Source organism: Zosterops lateralis (assembly GCF_965231275.1).
Source record: "Zosterops lateralis genome assembly, chromosome: 5".
NCBI lineage: Eukaryota > Metazoa > Chordata > Aves > Passeriformes > Zosteropidae > Zosterops > Zosterops lateralis.
In genome coordinates, this window is record NC_139766.1 from 19124000 (window position 1) to 19149463 (window position 25464).

General features: G+C 36.9%; 1 protein-coding gene across 2 annotated transcripts in view; it reads left to right on the forward strand.

Annotated features, from left to right (window-relative positions):
• The window catches only part of STIM2 (stromal interaction molecule 2), a gene marked incomplete at its 5' end in the record, with an annotated part of 67121 nt that extends 42513 nt beyond the window's left edge, over positions 1 to 24608 (forward strand). Inside the window, 11 exons of one of the 2 annotated variants that reach the window (XM_083862406.1) lie at positions 3605 to 3719; positions 10672 to 10783; positions 11441 to 11556; positions 12808 to 12985; positions 13891 to 14068; positions 14641 to 14808; positions 15005 to 15105; positions 15354 to 15592; positions 19153 to 19354; positions 19628 to 19776; positions 20166 to 20322. In XM_083862406.1, the coding sequence (XP_083718532.1) occupies positions 3605 to 3719; positions 10672 to 10783; positions 11441 to 11556; positions 12808 to 12985; positions 13891 to 14068; positions 14641 to 14808; positions 15005 to 15105; positions 15354 to 15592; positions 19153 to 19354; positions 19628 to 19776; positions 20166 to 20203 (1596 nt within the window). In that variant the 3' untranslated portion in view covers positions 20204 to 20322. Of the gene's footprint in view, positions 1 to 3604; positions 3720 to 10671; positions 10784 to 11440; positions 11557 to 12807; positions 12986 to 13890; positions 14069 to 14640; positions 14809 to 15004; positions 15106 to 15353; positions 15593 to 19152; positions 19355 to 19627; positions 19777 to 20165 lie in introns of both variants that reach the window. The other variant, XM_083862405.1, reaches the window with a different exon arrangement.
• Between the last annotated feature and the right edge of the window lie 856 nt (positions 24609 to 25464).

A 25464-nucleotide genomic window follows, 5' to 3' on the forward strand; every position in this document is an offset into this window, starting at 1 on the left:
TCCCTATTTAGAGTTATTTTTCTAACCTTTTCTTTGTATATTTAATGACCAGAGCAACAGAAGAGAGATTAGCTGCCATGACAAGGAACAGAAAAATCCTCTTTTTAGCTAGAGTTGTTCTGTTTTTGTCTTTCTTCAATTTAGGTCTCAGTTCTTTTTCTTAAAGGAGCACTTCCATATTAGGCCACCTTTGAAACAAAGATCTTTTATACAAAAGAAAGGAGTTTGATGTCGCTACATACCTCTTCCTTAGTGAATGCACTTACTGTCTGAAACACCATGACCTCTTTCCAGATGTGTGCACTGTAACTTTAGTGTTGTGACCTCGTGGTGTCAGAGAACCTGTCGGAGGAAATCACCGTGGTTATTTTCACAGGAGCTGGGAGCAGCAGGGTAGGACAGAACAGAAGAGGGGCTTTTCACTTGCAGCAAGTTCTCACAGATGTACAATCTCTGCCCCTGAGGAGTACCTGTACTGGTTACTGACTGCAGGCTGCTTTCCGGTTTGTGTGCTGACACTCCCTTTCAGACAAGGGACGCGGTCAAACCCTGCACTCGGTGTCCGGGTGTGTAAGGCAGGTGCGCTCCCGGCGCTTCATCTCCCGGCCGGGGAGCGGCCCCGTGCCGCGCCCTCTGCGGGCGGAGCGCCGGAACTGCAGGGGGAGCGTCCCCGTGTCCGCTCGGGGGGTGACCTGTAGGGCCCGCTCGTGTTAGGACGGGCAGAGGTTCTTGTTTTCAGTTGGCATCTTCCTTCTCTTCTTTACTTCTAACAATGTGACTGATATTGTTAACAGCAATTCGGATTTTCCTTGACAGCACCCGTGACTGAACAAAAGTTCTCATCCTTTGATATTTTACAGCCTTGACTGACAACTATCAGTAAAGGTAGCAAGTTTGCACAAACAAAGGTGATCTGAGTTTTAGCCGAGAAGACACAAAATTGGCCCAAGCTGGTATATACAACATATTCTGTCCCTCTTCAGCAACTTGATCACCCTACAACACTTGTGCTGAAAAAATGTCCATGCCTGGCATGGAGTCTCCGAGGATAGTCCCTCATCAGTCACTAGAAAGCTGAAGAGTGAGTGTTAGCATTTTCCTTAGCCCCCATGTGAAAAAAAGATAATCTTTACAAAGAGGGACATATAATACATGCTTTTTCTGTACTTTTAGTATGTTTTGTGCAAGTTCCTGAAATACATACTGGGGATAACAGTTGGCAGTAGATACTCGCAGTCTGGAGGGAAAAGGGAAGGTGGGAAGACATCAGTTCTTTCCTGCTGTTCCATCTGTAGGGCTATACTATAATCTGGAAAGTCTTAGGGACATTAGTGGATAAGAAAATTTTTTTTTTTTCTTTATCGTTTAGTTCCTGCTCTTCAGTTTAGCCTTTAATAAATAAGGAGTGGGAATGAACAAGACAATCCATCTTTCACTGCATGTTGCATGACAATTGTAGAATTTGCCAACATCACTGTGGTAGTATTACCAATATGGGAAGTATTCAGAGTTCTCACTTGGACAGTGAAATACGCAACAGATATTTTTACATTTGCATACAGTTACAGCATATAGTCCTGTGCTTATTAAGCCTTTCTACTGTTGCTGATCCATGGTTTTTCAGAAGTTCTGTAACTGCTTTTTCCCCAACAGGCTGCTATTTTCAGTTCTCATATATTTCATAAGTTTCTCATATATTTCTCATGTATATGCATGTGTGTGCATATATATATTTATATCTCAATTTCTGCCATTCTTATACACATGGGGAAGAGGAGCTAAAAATGCTTCTGCAGTTTGTATGGGCTAAATGGAACTATTTTAGGAATCAAAAGGCTTTACAAAGCTAGTATCTGACAATCGGAAAAAGTTTTGAAGTAATAGATAAGTATGAGAAGATTTACATCCAATCAGTGTTTTGATACTATGGTTCTGTGCTTTCTTTAGGGAGGGCAACTAGTATTTTGTCCCAAGTCCATCAGAGGAGAAACTTGAATCTGTTCATAGTTTGACATTCCCTTACATTCTAGTAAAAAGATTTTAGTTAGGGAAAATTGGTAAGTGTTAGCTTTTGCTTGTGTATTTCTGCTATTATATTATGTTTCTTTTTATTAAGAGTTGATATTATTGTTTAATGCTGGCTACTTTCTAGTATCTCTTGCAGTTTCTGAATGGTATAATCTCTAGATTTGTTAGAAATGGAGCCTTTGCAGGATGCTCTGCACTTAAATTATTACCCAGACTGAATTTTAAGTATTGAGTTCTTCTGCAGTGCATCACTAGCTTGGCTTTCTTCCTCACCTCTCTTGAAGTGGTGATGACATATGATCAGCCATAGAAAAGGCTGTTTTTTGACTTAGCTGTCATGACTATCTGTAGCTGGTTTTGTTTGAGCAGCTTTATCCTTCATGAACTGAAGAAAGCAAGCAATCTACTGTGGAAGATTATTTGGTTTTCTACTAATTTTAGTTACAGATACTAGTTTTCTGATACTAATATTATAGTTTTCACCCACAGAGACTGTTCATACAATGCTTTCAGGGACTGATGCTTAGGAAAGGTTTCCACTATTAACAGGAGGTCATATGCAAACCAGTATTCCAGCTTTTCTAGGCCTTTATGAAATAAGAAAATAGAATGAATTTTATAGTTCCATGGCTTTTCTTGGTATGTATTTGGAGAACTGTTTAGTGACTTGTGGAATACTGATACAACACTGCCATCGTAAAATTGTATCACAGAATCATGAAATTGTTTGGTTTGGAAGAGACCTTAAAGATCATTCAACTTCCAACTTCCCTGTTTTATTCAGGGACATCTTCCACTAGATCAGATTGCTCGAGCCCCATCCAACCTGGCCTTGAATGCTACCAGGGATAGAGCATTTACAGCTTCTCTGCACAACCTGTGCCAGTGCCTCACCACCTACTCTGTATATCATGACTGCGTGATCTTCCTTTTCATAATGTTTGCTAAAAGGCTTCCTATTAATTACTGAAAATGAAGCAGCTTTATGTAATGCTTCTGTGCTTGGAGTGTAACCACTGAGGAATGAATAGCAAGCAGAAAATTGGCCCTCTGATGACTTCTGCTTTTTAATTTGATGAATAGAAGTCAAATTTTTGTTGTCTAATCAAAAGACTTTAATACTACTTAGTAAACAGCTTACTCTCATCCCTCAGGCAGTTGCATTTAACTGGTATGGCAGGATTCAGGCATTACTCATCCAAAAATGACTGGCACACTTTCAAATCTTACATGGTCTTATTTTCAAGGAGGGGAAGTTGGTTGAATGTTGTCAGAATAAAGAAGTGTACAGTGTGACTGTGTGGCATGTTCCTGTAATCACTGTAAATCTGAGGCATACTAATAATGTTAAACTTAGTACACTAGAAACTGCATTTTTCTAGGATTTAATAATTGTGAAAAATAAATCTTGTAAGAGTGTTTAACTTACTTTCTGAGCCTTTGATGTAGAAAACTCAAATCAATTCTCTGCTGCTTGAATGGGGAAGAGGTAGGAAAGACTACCTGATTTCTGTGTAGTTTCTCTTCAGAAATTGTCATTTCGGCATTTAAGATGATGTCTTTCTTTTTTCTTCAGTTTCTAAGGGAAGATATGCAGTACAAGGATGCCTCAAATAAACACAGTCACCTGCACAGAGAAGACAAGCATATCACCATTGAGGATCTGTGGAAACGCTGGAAAACATCGGAAGGTAGGTAAAGAAGTATAGCTGAAAATTATGGTGGCTATTGACATAGTCATAATTCAACAAATTTTCCACCAAGTATAGTAGTGAATGAAGGACTTCTTGAAGCATCTTCACTACTCTGTTTTGACACTTATTTGTAGGCACACATAAACCTGATAAGAACTCATTTAGTCCAGCTGGAGGTAATTTCCTCTTCATGTGTTTTGTGTACTGTGAGTAAACTAAGATAGCTTACATGAGGTTCTAATTTATCAAGGCTTCTGGTAAAAGGCAAGTGCTGGATTCCAGGTTAGCATGTTTTTAATTTAATAAATGCTAAGGGTTTCTCTCAGGCTATTTAATTTTTTTTTTTTTTTTTGTATAATATTACGTGGAAAATTCAATGCACTTTCACTTTGATTTAAATTTTTGAGCTACAAAGATCTAGAATTCTTAGTCCAAAGCATTTTTGAAAATCTTGAACTTGGGATACTGTAAAATGTATTGACAACCCAACACCACCAGCCCTCTCTCACTTTGATTTAAATAATTTGAGCCAACTATTCCAAGTGTCAACAGACAGTATGTAATCAAAAGTACAGTGCTCATTGCCAAATATGTCCCAGGATATAGTGATTTAAAAAGACATCTGGACTGTTAGAATTGTTAGGAGAAAAATACCTAATTTCCTCACCCCCTTCCCCACCCCTCATTCCAAAGGTGTTGTGCTGTCCTAGATCTGGCCAGGACAGAATTAATTTTCAGGAGTAGTCAGGAGTGGGCATGGCTAAGGCCTGGGTGTTATCCTGTACCACCTCACACCATTGCTGGGAGCCTGGGAATGGGAGTCTGTCTTGTGGGCAGAAGAGATTCACTCTGGTCAAGAAACATGGGGAATGGACTGATCTGGTTTATGTTTATTGTCAGGGGCTTTCCATGTGCGTAGTTTATTTTTCTTATACCTTTTCTTATTGTATTGTTGCTATTATTGTTCATTTTCTTATCTCATTGCTGTTTCCAGTAAATTTTTCCTATCTCTTACCTGTGATCTTTGCCCTTGGTTCCTCCAATTGGATGGGGAGGGGAAACCACACACGTTTGTAGAAGGACCACTAAATTTGAGGACACCATTTCTAAACCATGGCATGTTCTAATGGGGAGCATAGAGAGATCTAAAACTTGGTATGGGTCAAACAACTGAAAATTAGAACAGGAGGGGAGTGAAACCAGGAATGTGGCATTGGTTCATTCTGCTAATCCAGGAAGTCATTTAAATGCACTCTGAGGTAATGCATGAATTGTTTGCTCTGTAGTAAATATCTGTTTTAACCAGTAACTTTTGGCCTCATCTCTTCAAATATTCGTTAAATACTTATTGGCTGAAGATCCTGTTCCCTGAACGTGTTGCAACTAAATTATCAGAAAAAATTATCTCCTTAAAACTGTTGGTCTAAGTCATGAGTAACTCTTCAAAAATTTAGGCTATAGTAACTCTAGAAGCATAGTTTGTCTGTTGTGTGTATCTTTATTCTTTATTTATCAGTTTTCTTGAATGTAGTGAGTAGGGTGAGTAAGACCCAAAAGACTGGGAGAGGAATGTCTCATTTCATTGTGTCTGCTTATAGTGGCTTTATTTGTGTATCCTGCTGAGAGAATTAAAATTGCACCACAGGGAGACCTTTAGGATGAGACTCTTGAGCAGTGTTAACAGTTGTCTGCTGACTCTTAGAAAGCATGAAGCCCCTCAAGAAATGAACTACTTGAATTTGATTTTAGATAACATGGAAAATGTTGCCATTCGTTTTTATATGTTTCAGGAATTTTTGATTTATTTGTTTCTTATGTGCCACTAGCTTATAGCAATTTGGCAACATTAAACAAGAGGATGGAAGGTAGTGTAAATGACAGTATCAGTAATTTGAGGGTTTTAAACAATCTGTTGAGGTATCTGTGTGAGAATTACAAACTCTAGTGCTCTTGACAGTATATACAGAAACATCTTGATCTACTGCTGCAAATTTATGTGGAGTAGAATGAATAGAATTTGCCCATTCTTTGCCATAAAGCTTGATTTATGTGAATGTTTGTCTTAAATATTTGTCAAATAGCTTGAAGATGTTTTTTGTTTAACATATTGGTGGTGCAAGACAGATAAGATTTGAGGGAAGAAAGCAAAAAAAAAAAAAGCCATTGCTGTTTGATGTCTCCTTTTAGGATTAGGGAAAATACAGGTTGCATTTAAATAATTGATTGAGAAGGATTTTATACACTGAATGTAACACAGAGGATTGACTGCATTCAAAGCTCTTAAAAATTGCCTAATGAAAGAGAGGGCTTCACAATATTGCTGTTTAATATTTCTGGCACTTGGTAGGTTTTTGATGTCTCTGCCTGGTGCAGAATCATTAAGGCATAGTCTAGGCTGGTGCAAATTAAAGGAAGTTCAAGGCTTTTAACAGGTTTTACCTGCATGGAAGGAGTTGTATCATAGCTTGAATCAGCATCTATCTAGCCTATTGTTGCTGTGTTGCCACTCAGTTTAAATGACTCCTTTGGTGCAAAACAAGACTATAATTTAATTTGGTTTAGTTAGAATGGGCTTTTTGTGACCTTAGAATTTTTTTTTATGTCATAATCTAATCTATGGAGTGTTCTGTTTAGAGGAGTGACTATAAACTATCATAGCTGTTTAAAATATAGAAGATGCTGCTCTCAGAAAGTCTTCTGACTTCTGTTACTGTGTTTTACTGTGTTCTTTAAATGTAAATGCCAGTATATGCTTGTTGTACGGTATATTTCACTGTCTTCTTATCTAACTAAGCAGTATTTATATATGGACTACAAAGTCTTTCAGATATTCAAAAGTAGCAAACTTAGTAGCTACAGTTAGGTTAATATCAAAGGAGCATCTTCAGTATTTTTCCTGCAAGTAGTTTTGAGTGTGGAAAAGGGGACAGGCGAACATTTGGTTTGATGTCTGAATACCAGCCTTCATACAATTATCTTTGGAAGTTCTCTCACTCAATGGCACTCTCTTACCTTCTCTTTTTGCCCCTGTAATGGGATGTGGTCATGTGAATTTACTGTCTGAAGAGTGGGGCATAGGTATTTAGTCTCAGTAGCAAGTGGGCTGTAAAATGTAAAATCAGTCCAGGGCCTTCAGCTGGATAGTTCTCTGACCTGTGAGTAGGGCTGGATGCTGCATTCTTAGTGATGTAGCATTGTCCCTTGCTGCTTGATTTGGTAGCAAAGTAAAAACTGTTGAGGTCAAACCTGGAGTTCATGAAAGCTTGGCTATTGTCAGACTAATTTGAATCCTGTCAAAACCTAGTTGTTACAAACAGCCTTTAAAAACAAAAAGTAGCTTTTTTTTAACCATTATGGCATATTTGAGCTTTAATGTATAGTATCTCCTAAAGACTGCCCTTGCTTTGTATGTGTACCTTTCTCCCCCACTTCCACGCTTAATTCTCATTCCCTCTTTGTGGAAAATAGGAGGTGAACTAAAGTCTGGTATATTATTTATTAGGGTAAAAAGATACAAAAATGGATTTTGATTTCCATGTGTGATCACCTGTTGTATTCTGATGTACTCCTGCACAAGTGTTCTTGAAGCAACTGGGACTAAACTGCACACCACAAACATGTTGTTGCCTTGCTCTCTAATAATTTTCTGTGTCAGGTTTTAAATATCAGGAAGTTGGAAATACATGCAAGCAGGGCTTGGCTGAGGATGAGTTACATAATGCTACATACTGCTGATGGTACTACCAGAGGTACTAAAAACTGAGTTTTGAATCCTTTTGTGTGATGTGATAAATTTAACACAAAAAAAACCTGGTAAATAGCCTGATCATCTAATTAATGTGGGTTAACAATGAGAAACTTTAATACCTACTATTAATAGGGCCACTATTAAAGCTGGTATTTAAAGCTACTTTTGCTGTCTTCATCTTCAGGTATGTTGGTAGAACAGTTGAAAAGAAGTAGAAAAAAGCCCCAAAACTCAAACCTGTGGTCTGAGGTGAAATAGGTGATGGAAGTCTAGAGACTGAGCGCTGCACTGGGGTGTGAACACTGTGCCTTCTATACCTGCCTGCCCAAAGCATGTTGCTGACATCCTCTCTCCGAAGGTATCTCTTTGTGAAAAGAGGGGTGAGAGAGAATTATATGATGTCATAATTACTCTGTAATGCCTTACGCATTTAACTTAGAGTAATTGTGACTTGCTACTCTTCTGTCTGAAGTACTGCTTTCTTTTTTGGTGATTAAACTAAGGAAAAATTACAGCCTCAGTTAATTAGTGGGAGTTGGCACATACTAATTGGCAGTGCTGATCAAGGTGAATTTCAGCTGGCCTGCTTACCCTTCAGTACACCTGGTATATCACACTTCCCTTGTGCTGTGTTTCAGTTGACTATAAGTGCTTCTTGTGGAGAAAGGCCAGTTTGCTTTTCAGTACTTCATGCTGTTGTAGAACAACCATGTATGTGTGTCATAAGGTTTTATTGGAGACAAGTCAAGTAATACTCCTTACCAACATATGGCATAGGGAAGATATAAACAAAAAGAAACAATCTGAATATTTTCACTGATTGATAGAATAGGAGAAGAAGAACAGTGTAGTTTAGAGTCTGAGTCCACTTGGAAAACTTAGGGGCACTGGACTTCTGTGCATGAAGAATTAGTTTACATAATAAATCTGAATTTCTTGCAAAATATGTATGTGAGGAGAGATTCAGATCTTGACATCCCAGAATAAGAGATTACAGTATGTATTCATAGCTTAAATGGCTGAGTGGTCAGTTAAAGGAACACAACATAAATGAAGAAGAAATTGATACTATTTTTTAATAAATGAGTGACGGTATAAGACTACAGAAAGTACAGGTTTCAGTTCTGGTTCAGGATAGACTGTGGTCGTTTCTTTTTGCAGTTTCTGTACTCATGGAAGTATCTGATACAGTGATAGATAATGAATAATTAAGTACTTTTCCCAGAATACAACTGATTTGTTTGGGAAAATTTCCTTGATAGTCTATAAAGAAAACACCACATTGGTCTAAGCAGTGCAACAGATTTGATTTGCTCTATGGTAAACCACTTAAATGTGTACCTCATTTCTTTCAGAATAATATGTTTAATATTACTACTGGATTTTAGAAACCTATAAATTTCTGTAAAATTTGGCAGAGTGTCTACAAAAATCTTCCAACAGTAAAAGTGAAAAGTCTCAGTGGTATTTTTAACCCTTCACCCCAGCTTATAAACTCAGTGTATTGTGTGGCTTCTGAAATTGAGTGTTCTGTACTGTCAGTGATAGTCTGTAATGTGTAGTGGCTACTTCAGGTGTTTTTTTCCTCATGTCACAACAAAACAATGCTTTTACTTTGGATCAGTCTATGAACGTATTTCTAGAATGCAGTTAAGGTGATATTTTTCTGGATGGTTTTACCACTCTTTTGAGACTTGCAATCAGCAGTCAGATGACTTTTAATGATTTGTTAATCTGATTGCTTATTATTTTCAAAATAGTTAAGAATCTTTGCAATGGGAAAACTATCTGTTTATAAATGGAGCCCAGACATTTTTCATAAAATCTTAGAGTAATATGATGAAATTGAGTCTGTTTCAAATCAATACCTGGCTGCAGCTACAAGGAGAGAAAGAAATGGGACAGCATACTAAGAAGGTTGTGTAGCCATTCAGATAGATAATGAGAGGTTTGTACTGTGAGTTTGTTACTTGAAGCTGTAAGCAAGTCTGTGAAATGTGTTCTTTCTCCGCCTATCTGGAATGATAATAATCTAAAATGTTTAAGCTTATTTTGCAGCTGTGCTAGACAAGAGACCTAGAAGTCCTTATTTCAGTTACAGTGTGAACTGAAATATGAATTTGAACTCATGAAAATTTCCATTGCCGGCAGCTTTACCTGTCAAACTTTCAGCAGCAGTGCTTTCTAAAGAATTATTGTCAAAAGTCACCACTGAGAATGTGTCCTAGTGATAATCTCTGCCCAGCACTGTCACATGCAAGTAGTTCTAGATACAGAAGTGTTAAAAAAGCCCCCCAGTTTTTCATGTGAATACATGTCTGTCCAGAAGGAAGCTGTCCCTGTTTCTTTCATATGCAGACAGACTTCTGCAGACTCCTAAAAAGAGCAAACAATTCCCCCTCAATTTTGTCAGTGTGAAGCTGTAAACTGTAGTAGCTGGTCTGTAAGGGACAGAAATGTGATTTTTTTTTTTTTTGTGATATCTGTGGGTAGCATTTTGTTAGCACATCTGTAGCTATGAATGTTTATGTAGAGTGTTGCTGTTATTAAGGAGAATTGTTAATTTTTCTCTACATATATTAAGTAATTTTTCTTAAACTATTTTTGCATGTAATTCCACTTTTCTTGGGCATGTTTGAGAGAGGTGTAATAGTTTTCCTCTTAATTTTTTTCTGTCCTTTGGTGTTTTATTTCAGTCTTCTCTCTCCTGCTCTTGTCAGCTCCCATTTTGTGATTAGTAGGCATAAGCCTCTAAGAAAATTCTTGTCAAAACAAGTTCTTGAAGCACCATCTTGGGAAAGATCTTGGTATATTGCCTCAAATGGTTACAGAACCAGCTGATGTGGTAGCAGGGGTAGCAAGGACAAAAGAGTTGAGGCTGGAATCGGTTTAAGTAGATGAAAGTCACAAGATGCTGCCCTGATTTAAACTAAGGCAAAAGAATAAATTTTTCTGTAAAAGTTTTAATAAAGAAGTACTTCTATTGGTTCCATGTTTGTTTGTTTATAGTTTGCCTAAGCTTTCACAGGGGAGCATGTAATGAAGAAGGCAAAATGCCAGAAACACCTTGGTGTAATGCTCATTTTTTTTTAATTATATTTGGCTAAACTTGGTTATTGTAATTTGGTTTTTTTTCTTCTGCTTGTCTTCTAAGCTGTTGGTTTTTACTAAAACCCTAAGGTAATTGAATTTTTCTTTCAGTTCATAACTGGACTCAAGAGGACACTCTTCAGTGGCTCTCAGATTTTGTTGAATTGCCCCAATATGAAAAGAATTTTAGAGACAGCAATGTCAATGGAACAACACTTCCCAGGTGAATATATCTTTTGGAGTAGTTTCAAATAATTCCCCATAGATTGCTGCATTAGTCTTTTTGGTAGGAACAACTGTGTGAACCCAAAGTCTAACAAGATAACAGTCAAATGCAAGAAAAGTGTTCATGAAGTTTTGAAGATGTGGCTGCATTTTTTTTCCTGCCAGAATATTTCAAAATACAGCTTTCATGAAAGTTTTATTTCTTTCTGTGGAAGCTCTTATCAAAGGTCACATAATTCTGTGTGGTAGCAAACTTCCTTTTGAACATCTTCTGATCTCTTGTATGGGTATATACAACAATGTAACTGTAAAATACCTTTCGTGGAGCATAAATACCACACCTGAGTATTGTGTGTATTTAGGAGTTGGTGTCACAAGTCTGTAAATATACCTTTAACTATGCTAAATTGATTTATTTAATGATTTTTTTTTTATTTTCAGAAAGAAAAGAATTGTTAAATGATTTTATTTTTCTTCTTTTGCCACATGCTGATATGTGTTTATATAGTGTTACTGTTGTATTGTATTTCTCACTCTTAATTGCATAGCTGTAATCTATATAACTGTGGGAAATGCCATTGATTTACTTTTTTTGCATAGACTGATTTTGAATATAGTTTATGAAGTAGGTAATGTTTTGTCTTGTCATTAACAGGATAGCAGTAAATGAACATGCTTTCATGATCTCTCACTTGAAAATAATTGACCGGAGCCATAGACAGAAGCTTCAGCTTAAAGCCTTGGATGTTGTTTTATTTGGACCTCTCACCCGTTAGTAACATTTTGGAGTTTTTTTTTTTCTTATCTTTTGATTGTAAGAATTCAACAGAGCATATTTTCCATGACACTTGATACTGTAGATAGGGCAACTTATCTGTGTTGTGGATGTGCTGATTGATTGCTTGGCATGTGTTGTGGAACTCTGCAATGAATTAAAAAAGGTGCTTTTAGCAGAACAAAGGTTCACTTCTGTGTGTAAGATCACGTAGAAATTTTAGTATAACCCCACTTGACAGATGGATGTTGGCTTTTGTGTCACAAGAAGTGTCCTCTAAATATTTTTGACTGTTTAAATTACATTTATAGCTAAGATTACATTCTCTTCTGAATTAGCTTGGACAGTGCAGCTGGGATGCTGAAATGGGAGGGGATGACCTTCCCCAAGAAGGAAAAAGGAAATGATGATGCAAATCCAACATTTGCATCTTTTAAGTTTAAGTGCAGTTAAATTTAATGCAGGAGTTCCACATCTGACCCATTTTACCTTATGCAGCCATGTCCATACCACATCACCAGTGCTCTGCGTGCTCTGCATGCTTGCTTGGACACAGTTACAGCTCTGCTCTGGTACTGTGCATGTCAGGTGTTCCTGAACTAGTCAGGCCAGATCTCAGCTGGAGATTTTTAGGGGCAAAAAACCCCCTGACTTTGTATTAGACCTTTAATGCTCACAGAAACTGTTTTTACATAGGTGCAAGTGACTATAAAAGTTGTACTAACAAAGATATGTTATGTGTATCTTGAATATGATAATTTCACAATCCAACTTTTACTTATAAAAAGTGCTGTTGTAACCATTTTAAAATGTGCTTTATTTTTTCCAAGTGCATTTTTAACTCAGCATAGGGTATTCAAGAGGGTGCAGACTGGGGAGAACTTGCTTAAATCTAATTACACCTCCTGCTGGCCTGATAAAGTGCAACTGTGGGACTCTATTTTAACTCTAAATAAAGATACAGAGTATGTTCTTGTAAAGGAGTTTAGTAAGCTTTTCTCAGTCTAATGAATGTTTTAGTATAGATTAAGTAAATTATATTAGAGCACAGCTGCTTATGTTGTATGGAAAATGCTGTGGAATACATTTGAAAGGTAGTTGTTGGGGGGTAGTTTGAGGTAAATGAGCTAGAATTCTGTTTAGAATCAGGTTCTATCACCTTTTAGGCCAGGGAGAAGAGGGGGGAGGGCCTTAGTCTGCTGTCTGTATCAATGAACTAGTTAATGATGGTGTTGTTCTCTGCACAGGTCCCCCTCACAACTGGATGAAGGATTTTATATTAACAGTTTCTATAGTTATTGGTTTTGGAGGCTGCTGGTTTGCATATACACAGAACAGAACCTCAAGAGAACATATCACAAAAATGATGAAGGACTTAGAAAGTCTCCAAACAGCAGAGCAAAGTCTTCTTGACTTGCAGGAAAGGTATAAACCCTAAAAGAAAAAAAAAGTTGTCCTTTTGTTTTGAGGTTAAACACAAATGCAGATCCTTTTCAGTCTTAAGTTTTTTTTTCATTAACTGCCATTGGATTTTGTTCATCTTCCCTTTGCATGGAATTTGTCATTTCAGTGGTGCTGATTTCTTGGGTAGACATTGCTCCTGGATATTTTAACAGTCAATACAAACTTGTGGATGAAGGTAGAGAATAGAAGCTCAGTCTCTTTTCCTACAGACTTGCAAATATGTATTGTTATTTTCATATGATTACAGTTTACTTTAAATAGATACATGAAAATGAGAACATTTTTTCTCTTTTTAAGCTTTTAAGTTTGAAACAGACCTGAACTGATTAGTTTCTATTGTGTATATAGCATTGTGAGAGTTGATAGTCTGTGGTGCACCTGTAACACAGTTGTCTATAAAGACTTGTATTTTCATACTACACTTTTAATGATAGTTCACTTAAAAGCTTGGGTATTTTGCCTGGTGTGGATATCACATTGTGTGATGTAATTGCTCCTGATTCATGAAGCTTGCAGAGTCTTTATTATCACAGAGTAGTTGAGGTTGGAAGAGACTTCTGGAATTCATCTTGTCTGGGCCCTCCTGCTCAAGCAGGATCATCTAGAACAGGTTGACTAGGACCATGTGCAGGTGGCTTCTGAATATGTCCAAGGATGGAGACTCTACCACCTCTCTGGGAAACCTGTATCAGTGTTCAGTCCCTCTCATGGTGAAAGTGTTTCCTGATGGTCAGATGCAACCTCATATGCTTTGGTTTGTGCCCATTGCCTCTTGCCCTTGGCTGGATGCATTTTGTTATCCTGAGGACTGCAACTTTTAACAAATATGCTGTGTATTTTCTCATATTTTTTGTTCAATTGTGAAGGCTTGAGAAGGCACAAGAAGAGAATAGAAACGTTGCTGTTGAAAAGCAGAATCTTGAGCGCAAAATGATGGATGAGATCAATGATGCAAAACGTGAAGCTCATCGCCTAAGGGAATTGAGAGAGGGAGCTGAATGTGAGCTCAGCAGGCTCAAATATGCAGAGGAAGAGTTAGTACAGGTATCTGCCAGCTGTTTATAAATTTAGTGTTGACTTTAAATCAGTCCTAGTTTTATTAGATCCTCAGTAGTGCTTAAAGCAGCATTCCCCAAATGCTAGATTTGAATGGAAAAATTCTGAGAGCACTTTATGATTGTCTGTCAATCATGCTATTATCTGGTAAAATAATCCTGAAACTATTAGAAGCTGTAAACTTGGTATATTAGCTCATCATAATATTTTGGGATTCACTGAACAAAACTATACACGAAAGCCTTTTTTATCTTGTTATTAGAAGAGAGAGAGAAGCTTTGTTTCATCTGAACAGCAATACATTTGGATTTATTGTACTAAAAAAAATCATTTAAAAAAAGTATTTAAACTTTGAATTAGGAGCTATATATAATTGAAAAATACGGAGGGTCATATGTTAGATTTCAGAGATGCCAGATCTGCATACCTGACAACAGTTGGCACACACCAAAACTCTGTCAGGTTTTGGTATGGTGCTGTGGGGTATAAAGGTACTTATATTTCACTTGTTAGTTCTAATGATACTTTTGGTGACACTTTTATTTCTTCTTGATTACTAGGTTCGTATGGCTTTAAAAAAGGCTGAGAAGGAGTTTGAGTTGAGAAGTAATTGGTCCGTTCCTGAAGCTTTGCAGAAGTGGCTTCAATTAACACATGAAGTTGAAGTACAATATTACAATATCAAAAGACAGCATGCAGAAATGCAATTAGCAATTGCTAAAGATGAGGTAATAAATTATTCTTCAGCTACTTAAATATTTTTCTGATCTGTTGCTAGAGATATGAAATAGTAAACACAAAGCAGATAAGCATTTGTGCTTTTTTTTTCTCTTACTTGTTTGCTACCTGTCAATATTGCTAGTGTTTTGTCATCTGTTAAGTATGCTATTAGTTTTATGCATTCCATTTTACTTTGCTTTTTAGGCAGAAAAGATAAAAAAGAAGAGAAGCACTGTATTTGGAACATTACATGTTGCACACAGCTCCTCTCTGGATGAAGTGGACCATAAAATTCTTGAAGCAAAGTAAGAGGATTACCAGGACAGGATGCATATTCTTTCGTGATTATTTGCTCCTGGAACAATGGCATTTTTGAGAGTTATGGAATTGAGTGTCTTAGTGGTTTTGCACATTAGAAAAGCAATTTAAAAAATACTAAAATGTGAATATTTCAACAGCTGTAATGGATCTTCTGGTATGATGGAATGTATGTGTTGCATTGCTTTATCAATAAGAACAGTGTATATAATTTTAATTATATTCCTTTCTTCAGGAAAGCACTCTCTGAGTTGACGACGTGTTTGCGGGAGCGTCTTTATCGGTGGCAGCAGATTGAGAAGATTTGCGGTTTTCAAATTGCACACAATTCTGGGCTACCAAGCTTGACTTCCTCTCTCTACTCTGATCACAGCTGGGTAGTTATGCCTCGAGTTTCCATTCCTCCCTATCCAATTGCAGGGGGAGTTGATGACTTAGATGAAGACACTCCTCCAATAGTTTCACAGTTTCATGGTAAGTGATGAGCTCAGTAAAAAGAAAGAGGAAAAGCTGTGGGGACATGGGATTTTCAAGTCAGGTGGGAGAAGAGTACTGAAGTCAAACAGGATTAGATCAAAGTCAAAAGGACCAAAATTCTTTGTAGCATTTCAGATACTAGATCTAGTGGAACTTACGTAAATGGAAAATTGGGTTTTGCAATAAAGATAACATGAAGAAAAAGCCTTTATTTTGTTTCAGTGGGAGAGTAGGACAAATTCAGCTAAAGTTTTGAAAGTGCTTGTCAACCTTGGATTGCTACTTAGACAGAAGGTTATAATGAATAATGCTGAGTTTGTTAGCTCATTTATTCTTTCAGATGGAAGGGACAAAGTTAGCCTAGGGTTCCTTGAGCTATGAGGAAGATCATATCCTTTGGGAGGCCCCATGCTACATAGCCTTGCACACATTCTTTAGTGGTTGGAACAAAATCCTGTTGTTGTTCAAGGGAAGCTTTCAGGCATAATGTTTGTGTTTGGATACAGTGGGTTGTTTGAGTGTCCATCAGAGAGGCCAAGTTCTGGAGGGAGAGAAATCCAGCTTTGGTTAAACTATGATCAGAAGATATACACTGGGGATTCAGACCACCCTTGTATCATGAGTCATTGTGTCAGAACAAGAGTCTGTTTCGTGGAGGTTGTGATTAACTGGACTCTAGAGGCAAATCGAAAAGATGAGCTCCCATGCAGCTATTCAAACAAGCTGTTTTAAGCTGAGGAAGGAGTAGGAAGGAAAACTGTCATGTGAGTACATTTTTCTTCCAGGGCTGGGTTTCTCAGAAGAAATTCAAACTGTATTTTAAAATAGTATAAGGTCACCACTTTGCTGATTTCACTTAGTGTGCCTTGGGCACTTGTTTTTCTTCTAAATGTACCAACCTTTTTTTCTGCAGACCACATTGAAAAATTCATTAATTCTCTTGCAGTAAGTTCTGATCACTTTTAAGGAATGCTGTTTCTCTAGTTGTCTTCAGTGCAAATACTTTGATTTAAACCCTAGCAACAAATTTATTGGAGACCCAATAAAATACAGGTGCCTGGAGTTAAGCTTCCAATTCTATATAGGGAAGTCTGTGGTCTTATTTTAGAAGGAAGAGCTCCATTTATTGTCACGATTTTCCAGGTGGTCTACAATGCCAACACTTGGATATGTGTAAAAGACTTCAGACTTGTAGGTTTTTTTCACTCTTCTCGTTTAGCTCTTGCTTAGAAATGAAGCCAGAGAAGAGTGTGCAGTTGATTCAAAGGACCTGCAATTAGAAAAGGACTGTACTGTTTGTAAGAGCATACTTAGCTGAAACTTTACTGTATGCTTTTACAATTATGTTTTTTTTTTGTTTTGTTTTGTTTTGTTTTTTTGCTAAAAATCAGTTCATTTGCAAGTATTTCTTTCTCAGTGATAAAAGTAATCTGAATCTTCCTGAATTTTGGGAAGGCACAAGAACCTGGTGTTGTCAAGGTTATCACATGAAGGAAGCAGCTAGTCCTTAGTATACTAGCTTTTAAAATTTCTATTTGGTAAATAAAACATGGAAACTCTTAGGAGTGGGGAAGGAGAGGAAAAGACGCTAAATGATCTGTTGCTGAAACTAGTGTTGAGGAGTCAAATCATTGTAGGTTAGTTCAGTAGCTGCTGAATTATTCCCATCCTTTAGACAAAAATAACAAATACACGAGGAAGGACAGAAGCAAAATGTCTTGGTCATGAGGCTTCAGGCAAAATGCATTATTCATTTTAAGAAAGGGGCTATTTCAGTTGCTGGATCTAAAGTGGGTGGGCTATTGCTTTTCCCCAGCATCCTTTGGACTCATAATTTACAGAATTTGAAGCCTGTTGGACAGGTTTCTTTGTGCCAGAGCAATTGCATTGATAGGCTAATATGATGTCAAGTAATGATGCTGTTTGATCAATCTCAAGCTGAAGAACATAAATGGATTAAGAAATAGTATCTTACACTGGAAATAAGTCCTTACAGCAGGAAGGTGATAGTGAAACTTCTACTTTTCCATTGACTGATTAGGATTCAGCTGATTCCATCATTTAGTGAGTTTCTTTTGCACTGGAAAATTCTACGTTTAATTGTCATAGCTGAATTCTTCGTATCCTGTGTATATACACCTACAAAGAATCAAAATGCTTCTTACTTCTCTCAAAATTCACTGATGAAGCAATCTTTTTTTTTAATACCAGCAAGTAGGATGGCATCTGATTTGTGTGGACCTGTAGCACAAATTTCCTAAAGAGATTCTTATTCTCTTATCTCAGTTCACATTTGATCTTTGAGGAATTTTTTTTGTAATGACACAAGATGATTTTTGAGCTCCCAACATGCTTTTAAGGTCAGTAGGGAATTCCTCAAAAGTAAAATTAGAAGTTTGAGTTACATGACAACACTCATGTTGAGACTCGCAAACCTTTCTTTCCTGCTCAGGAGTGGAAATAAATCTGTGTTGGCGAAGGTGCAGTTATTTACGGTTTAGTGAAAGTTGTGATTTCCTGTACTAAAAGAAAATGGACAACTTGCCCTTTTCTGAGATTCCAGGAAGGGAAACTGTAACTTACATGATGATGAACTGGCATTGCAGAAAATGAAATGTTTTTTGTCAAGCTAGACATCCTTGTCTACAAAAATACTTGAAGGGATTTTTAGCATGTTGTGTTTGTTAAACAATTTTAAACACCAGTAAGGGTCTGCTGTATCTACATAAGCAATGATGCATTCCATGGGACAGTTTGAGAAGGGGTATGAAACATCCTGAGTCTTGTAACAGCTAGCCTGAAAACAGGTCTGTAGATTTATTTCTGTACAAGTATTGCTACCTAATAATCTTTTGAAGAAGGAATTGGATTAGGAACATTGGAGTTTATCCCTTTCTGTACTTCGCTGATGAAGTCTTGTGTGGCTGTCTCCACCCATTCTTACTATTTTTGCTTCCAGCAATTCATAGTTAGCCTGGCAAGAGACAATGTTATCTAAAAGGAAGTTTTTGAGCTTAAAAAGAGGTTGAATTATGTATTTTCTGTCATGTTACATAAAGGAAATTCGTCTTCTCTATCTAAACTACTTTTCAACTAGTGTAGTGTATATCAATTGGCTGTTTGGTTAGCCATACCAACATTGCAAAACTTTTACGTTTTCTTCTAATCTGCGAATCACCACACAATTAAAATATAGGACATTGTGTAACATGCTAATTTCAGCACTGCTGTTTTTAGTTTATGAAGGGTTGGGAGTTTCAGTAGAATCTTTCTTTTTGTTCTCAAGAGAGCATAGTGAGCCAGAGTTTTGGTGTACTTGGTCAGGGTAGTATTTGCAGGCACAAAATCTCTGCAGTTGCATCTTGATTAGCTGCATCATCTAACTGTAGAAGGTAGGAGCTGTGCCAGTCTTTCTTCCTCTGAAACTGTCAAGCAATGTCAAAGTTGTTTAAAAGTCACTGTCACTGAAGCAGATATCTGCTACTTAGTCTTCAGAGTAGATACTGTTAACATCAATGTCACTTGGAGGGTTTTGGTTTGCTTTTTCTCTGCCTCAGGGTCCATTGTAAAACCTCCCAGCACACTGGCAAGAAGCAGTAGCTTGTGTAGATCAAGACGCAGTGTTGTGCCATCATCTCCACAGTCTCAGCACGCTTTGCACTCCCCTGACCCTGACATCCTTTCTGTGTCGAGCTGCCCAGCTCTCTATCGAACTGAAGAGGAGGAGGAAGCCATTTACTTCTCTGCTGATAAACAATGGTACGGAGATTAGCAAACAGCACTTGGAACTCTTGATAGGATTATTGAGACTAACAGTTTAGAGTTAGAGGTTAAACCAAGCCAAAAGTTAAAGTAATCTATAGGATAATATAAATTAGTCTAGTCTACATGGAGCAGAGAGTTCTTGTCTGGTATGTGTATGTAAATAGCTAGCATGTCATATACAGTTAAGTAATGTTACAATCCAGGGTGCACTGAACTAACCCTGATTCTCCATTACAATATGTTACTGGCTTTTACATCTGAAACTAGGATCAAAAGCAATGTCAGCTACTGGGCGAAGAGGAGATGGATGGTAACACAATTCTTACAGCATGTTGAGCGTGTACCTACTCTTGTTACATGGCCTCATAGGAAAAGGTTAAATTCCTTTTGGAAGGAGCAAATGAGCTTGTTGAAAGGTAGGGACACTTGTCCTGAAGAAACTTTTTGTATATGATAGGCTTAAATCTCCTTCTTTCATTTCATAACTTTTCTGACTTCATGTGCCAGAAAGATAGATTTTGTTCTTTGAAGTGAGATACAAATGACTGATTCTGGGCGGATGCTGCTGCCCACAAAAGCAAGATTGCACAAACTAATTCCCTTAAGTTTAGATAATAAAATTATGTAGTGCAAGTTGTAACTTAAAATGTTTAACTTAATTATTTTTTTGCTTAATTAACTACTAAGGAAAAGTGTGGGTGGTGCTTTTAGACTAATGTTATTGATTCTAAATTAATTTCCTTTTTAACTGTATGAAGGAAATTGTAGTTTCATTATATTTTCTCTTCTCTCTGCTTTGACTCAGGGAAGTACAGGAAACAGGTTCGGAATGTGACTCCTTAAATTCATCCATTGGAAGAAAACAATCTCCTCCAGCAAGTCTTGAGATGTACCAGACAATTTCTCCTCAGAAAGTATCACCAGAAGAATTCTCACTTGAGGAATCATCTACGGGAGACTCCTCTTCTCTAACTGCAGATATTTCTAGGGGCTCTCCTGACTGTGTAGGCATGGCAGAAACTAAGAGCATGATCTTTAGTCCTGCAAGCAAAGTTTATAATGGAATCCTGGAGAAGTCTTGCAGCATGAACCAGCTTTCAACTGGGATCCCAGTCCCAAAGCCTCGTCACACCTCATGTTCTTCAACCGGCAGTGATAGTAAACCCAGCCATGAAGCTGCTTCTGTCCCCAGGATAAGCAGCATCCCACAGGACCTCTATCAGAATGGTGAAAAAAGTAAAAAGCCATCAAAAATAAAAAACCTCTTTAAGAAGAAGTGCAAGTGAGGTGGGCAGAAGAAAACCTATAGTAATATTACAAGAACTCTATTTTTTAAATCTTTAGGAATGTAATTCCATTTGAGCATTCCAGACTGGATGCCCTAATGGAATACTCTGTAGGTCTCCTATATTTAATGACTGTACTGTCAACGGTTGTGCCAGCTGTCAATGAGAAATCATTAAAAAGTTCAGACAGTTTACATTAATTTCTGCCTATTTATTTCTCTATTTTTTTAGTTTGTCTTTTTCAGCTTTTTTTTCTTTTCTTTTTTTTTTTTTTTTTTTTTTTTTTTAATTTGATTTGTTGGGCTTTTTAAAGTTTATTCATAAACCATTTTTAAGCCACTTTGGACTCCAAAGCTTTAATGGACTAGTAAGCCTTCCTGGGCTTGCCAAAGTTTCTTGTTTACTGGAGCATCTTCCTCTTTCCATAGAAATAGGACATTTATCTACCGGACTTTAACAAAAATAAAAGAAGTAGAAGTAAATGAATTGCACTACTGTTTTACAGACTGGAACAGTCTCTGCAAGTGAAACTGAAAGACTTGTATTTGACTGAGAAGATGAATCTTTTCACTTTTAGATCTTTTGGGGTTTTTAAGTAGAATTTAGCATTTCTAATTGACTTGATTTCTGGAAATGGAAATGTCATGCTTTTATTATGGGAAGCTTTGTTAGATGCATTTATTATTAGAATGGTTCAAGTCCTGCTGTAAAGATCATTTTTTTCCCAGGACTTTCACTGTGATTTTAATTCACTGCAGGATGTATGACAAACAAAAAATGAAAAAAAAAAAAAGAGGAAAAAAGTAAATTACCAAGAGCATGGGCTCTTGATTCCTTATGCAAGATGGTTGTGAAACTTGACTGAAGACTGAAACATTTCACCCTCTCAAAATGAGAAGGGGTAATAGTAGCTTTTGTTTACAGGTTGACAGACAGTGAACATTTGGGTTGTGAAAGTTTGTACTGTGGTAAAGCTGATAATAAATTGGAAACATTATTGTGCTTGGGAATGTTCCAATTTTAGCTGATGCTTGTTTCAGACATGTTTCAGAGGTCCTGTTAATTGGAAGCTGCCGTAGGCTACATTGCTTATGCTTACTGCTGTGTATAAGTTATTATATTTTTTGAATTAGCTATTATTGTCTTAATGTCCTTCTTTTGTAAGATTTCATACACTTTATTTTTGTATAGTTTGAAGATTTAGCTGTTCAGAGATGTCTGAAGTAAATGGTATAATTTTATAACGCATACTGTTATACTAACTCATAATTTTAGATATAAGGATAGATATAAAGGTGAGATTACATGCTTCAGATAAAAGCAATTTTTGTGAAGCTTTTTTAGGGAGAGATGAAATTACTGTGAGGTAACAAGGAAGCCTTCTTAGGGTAGCAGTAGCTAGTTGTTCAAAAACATCTTTTTATTTTTTTTAAATGGAGACAAGAAATGTTTGGCTTAAGCAACAGTGCCTTTTATTCAGTTTGAAAGTACTAATACTGAGCAGGAATTTCTTCTGAGGTACATTCCAAAGAAATATCTCCTGCTCTAGTCAACAGAAGCAATTTATTCAGTGATGACTAAACAGTCTCAGATCTTCCATAGGGGTGTTCTAGTTGCCTCAGTAGCAGGTGCCATTTCCAGGGACTTGTGATGAGGGGCTCACTTCTTGCCAATATGTATGTGATGTACTGTATGAAAGAATTATTTCACGGACTGCCTACCTTTTTTCTAGTAAGGAGCCTTCAAAACCTGCAGCTAATTGAAGTCTAGTGATATGTGTCTTTTCTATCGTTTTCTATTTAGGTTCCACTGTACATACCCAATGTGTTAGTTGGTTCTCCTCAAGAAATGGTGGTGATTTTAACAGATTTACTGTGGTTAGTGACAGGGTTGAAAGAGAAGGGTTATAAAATGGGGTGAGCCCTTACATGTGCAAGTATTTTAAATGTCCTGGTACATTGGTTAATTCCTTAAGAGAACAAAAGTATTCCAGAGTTTTGTTGTCTAACAGAGACTGATCATAGGCCATCTATGCAGAAAACCATGGGACAAAACAACTGTTTGATTAAATTGGGAGAAGAAAAAAATGGTGGAACAGAAAATAATGAGAACATAATATTGTTCCATTATTCTCTGAATCATCAGATTGAACATCTGTAGCTTCAAAAAAAAAAGTAATCACAAGGTAACAATGGTCTCTTTGAACAAAGATTATACTCTCTGTACATGGCAGACAACAAAAAGCGATGAGAAAATACTTGTGCTGAAGAACCACCTCAATGCTGAGCCTTCAAGAGCTGTAGCTAATGTCTGATGAAGTACTTGAACATCTACAAAGGGAACAATTACTTTTATGCAAGTAGGGAACTTTACTGTGCCTCCCAAACAATATGGAGAAGACTACTACCAGAAAAATCTTGATATGCTTGAGAAGGCTATGGCAATAATTGAGTTTAAAATAAGATCTGGAGCTGGATAGTAGATCTTGGTGTGAGGTTCAAGTAACTATGTCTCTGTCATTACCAACAAAGGTGAAGTGGCATTTGGTACTGGAGAGTAAACATTTACACATGGAAAAAAAAGCTGGTACTGAGTAGTGGAAGGGCAGCACTTCTTAATTCTTAATTAATTCTTAATACTTCTTAATACCAAAATTTGGCAAACTCAAATACTGGGAAGCCAAAACTGACAAATTCAGTTTTCTGAAGTAAGTATAACTAAAAGTGAAATAGAGGAGGTATTGAACTCTTCATTGGCTGAGAGTTAAAGTATTATATATATTTTTTAAAAATCAATTAAACTATTTTCCCAAAAAATTACTTCATGATGATGTACAAACAAATCAGGTGAGATTATTATAGTGATAGATTTTGGCTTCAAAACGGCAAACCTTTGGAGCACAGACTACTCTCAACACTCAGTGTATCAGCAGGTGTCCTGTAACTTTAGAGCTGCTTCGTAATAAGTGTTAGAGAATTAAAAGCTTACATTAATACAATCAGAAGTGGTGAGTATTATATGTTGGAACACAAACTAATTTTAAGTTAATTGAGTTTATTTTTTATTATTTTAATAGCCACTTGCTTTTCTTGCCATTTAAATTTGTCCCCAATGTAAGTGGCTTCATTGCTCCTACTGCAGAAATTTCCATCTTGAGATGGTTTGAGTCCTTCTACCGAGGGATGTTGAGGACACTGGCTCTAAGGTAGATCTTCACTGGCAGTCATCAAACCCAGTCTTATCATTGAAGTACCTGGCACATGTCCACAAATAAGAAGTGAGACTGTGCCTCAAAAGGTTCTCTGTTCCGGCTCCATTTGCTAACAGTGTAACTTGAACTCGCTGGCAGTCAGGAAGTCCAGCCAGCATTCCAACCACTAGGATTCATAGGACAATATCAGTCACTCAAGACTGTCAGCTAGTGTCATTAGATATTGGTTTGGGGGTTTTTTGTTTTGTTTGCATGTTTTGGGTGTTTTTTTTGCTTTTATGGCTAAAATCCATGTTCTATTTTTAATTCTCTGATATTTCAGAAGATGAGGCTCTTTGCTATTTAAATATTTTGTTAAAGTACTTTGTCAGGACAGCAGCTCCTTTGTGGAGATTGCCTAAAAGGATTCTCCCAGTTTAAGGTTGCTGTTTAAGTCACTTGTAGCGTGAAGAAGTGTCAAATATATGGTTCTATATAAAGAAGAAAAAAAAATCTCAAATCTTCCAAAACTAAACAAACCCAAGCTTTTCCACAATTCTTACTAAAGCTATACAACACTTGATTAGCATAGTAATTTTGGGAAAGGCATTTTGATTGTCATGGGGAATGCTTGTTACCATCATATAGTGGACTTAGAGATTAAAAACAGTTGATTGGGTTTGGGTTTTTTGGCTTTTCATTTTGGTTGGTTCCCCTCCATCCCTCACCCCCACAGCTCAGTAATGGAACTTAAAATTGTTCTTTGACAGTTCCAGCCATATGTCAACTTTTCTTCCCCCACTGGTACCTAGGTAGCAGATTACCTTCTACTTCCTGAAGGGCAATTTGCTGAAGGAGGAAAAATTCTCAATCATAATCCAAGTAGTAATGTTTGTAGTAAGAATATAGTTCCTTGTTTGGAAGCTTAAAAGATGATGAAGCCAAGAATACTTGATTTCAGTTTTCTTAGGATATTTATGGATGCCATCTGGAATTAGGCAGTAATTTACAACTGATTGAAATCCTAAAAAGATAGAGCTAATTAGAAATTAAAGCTTTTGAGGTTTTGCCCTTTTGCTTCCTGAAATATGAAAACATGGCATGCACAGGAGGAAAACAAGCTGATTAGTATTTCTTGTGTCACCAGCTTTTAGAGTTTCAGGATAGTTTCATTCCATTTCCACAATACATTGCTGGAGGGGGATTGCTACTTTACTTTAATAAGTATACAATGATTTTTTTTTTTCATTTATTTACAAGCATATTTACAAGCAGTGGAGAATAAAGTTTTTTTTGTAAGCCAAATAGAGGAATTCCTAATTCTTGGATCTCTTCTCTATTTGCTTATCTCCTTGTGCAATATGTTAAGTAGAATGAACATATTTTTCTAATCTGTTGCAATTGCTCTTACTATAGGGATGTGTTACTATCTCATGTTTGAATCACTGCTCCAAATTGCCTGTAGGCATTTTAATCCTGGATGTTGCAATCTTCAATGATTCATGGTGAAGCCTCCTATGCTTGGTTGAGTCTAAGTGCTGCTAATGTTTTCTGCTAGTGACACAGATGTTGGGATAATTAATATCCAAAAATTGCCTGCAGAGTTTGGCTGCCTGACTGTGTGTAGA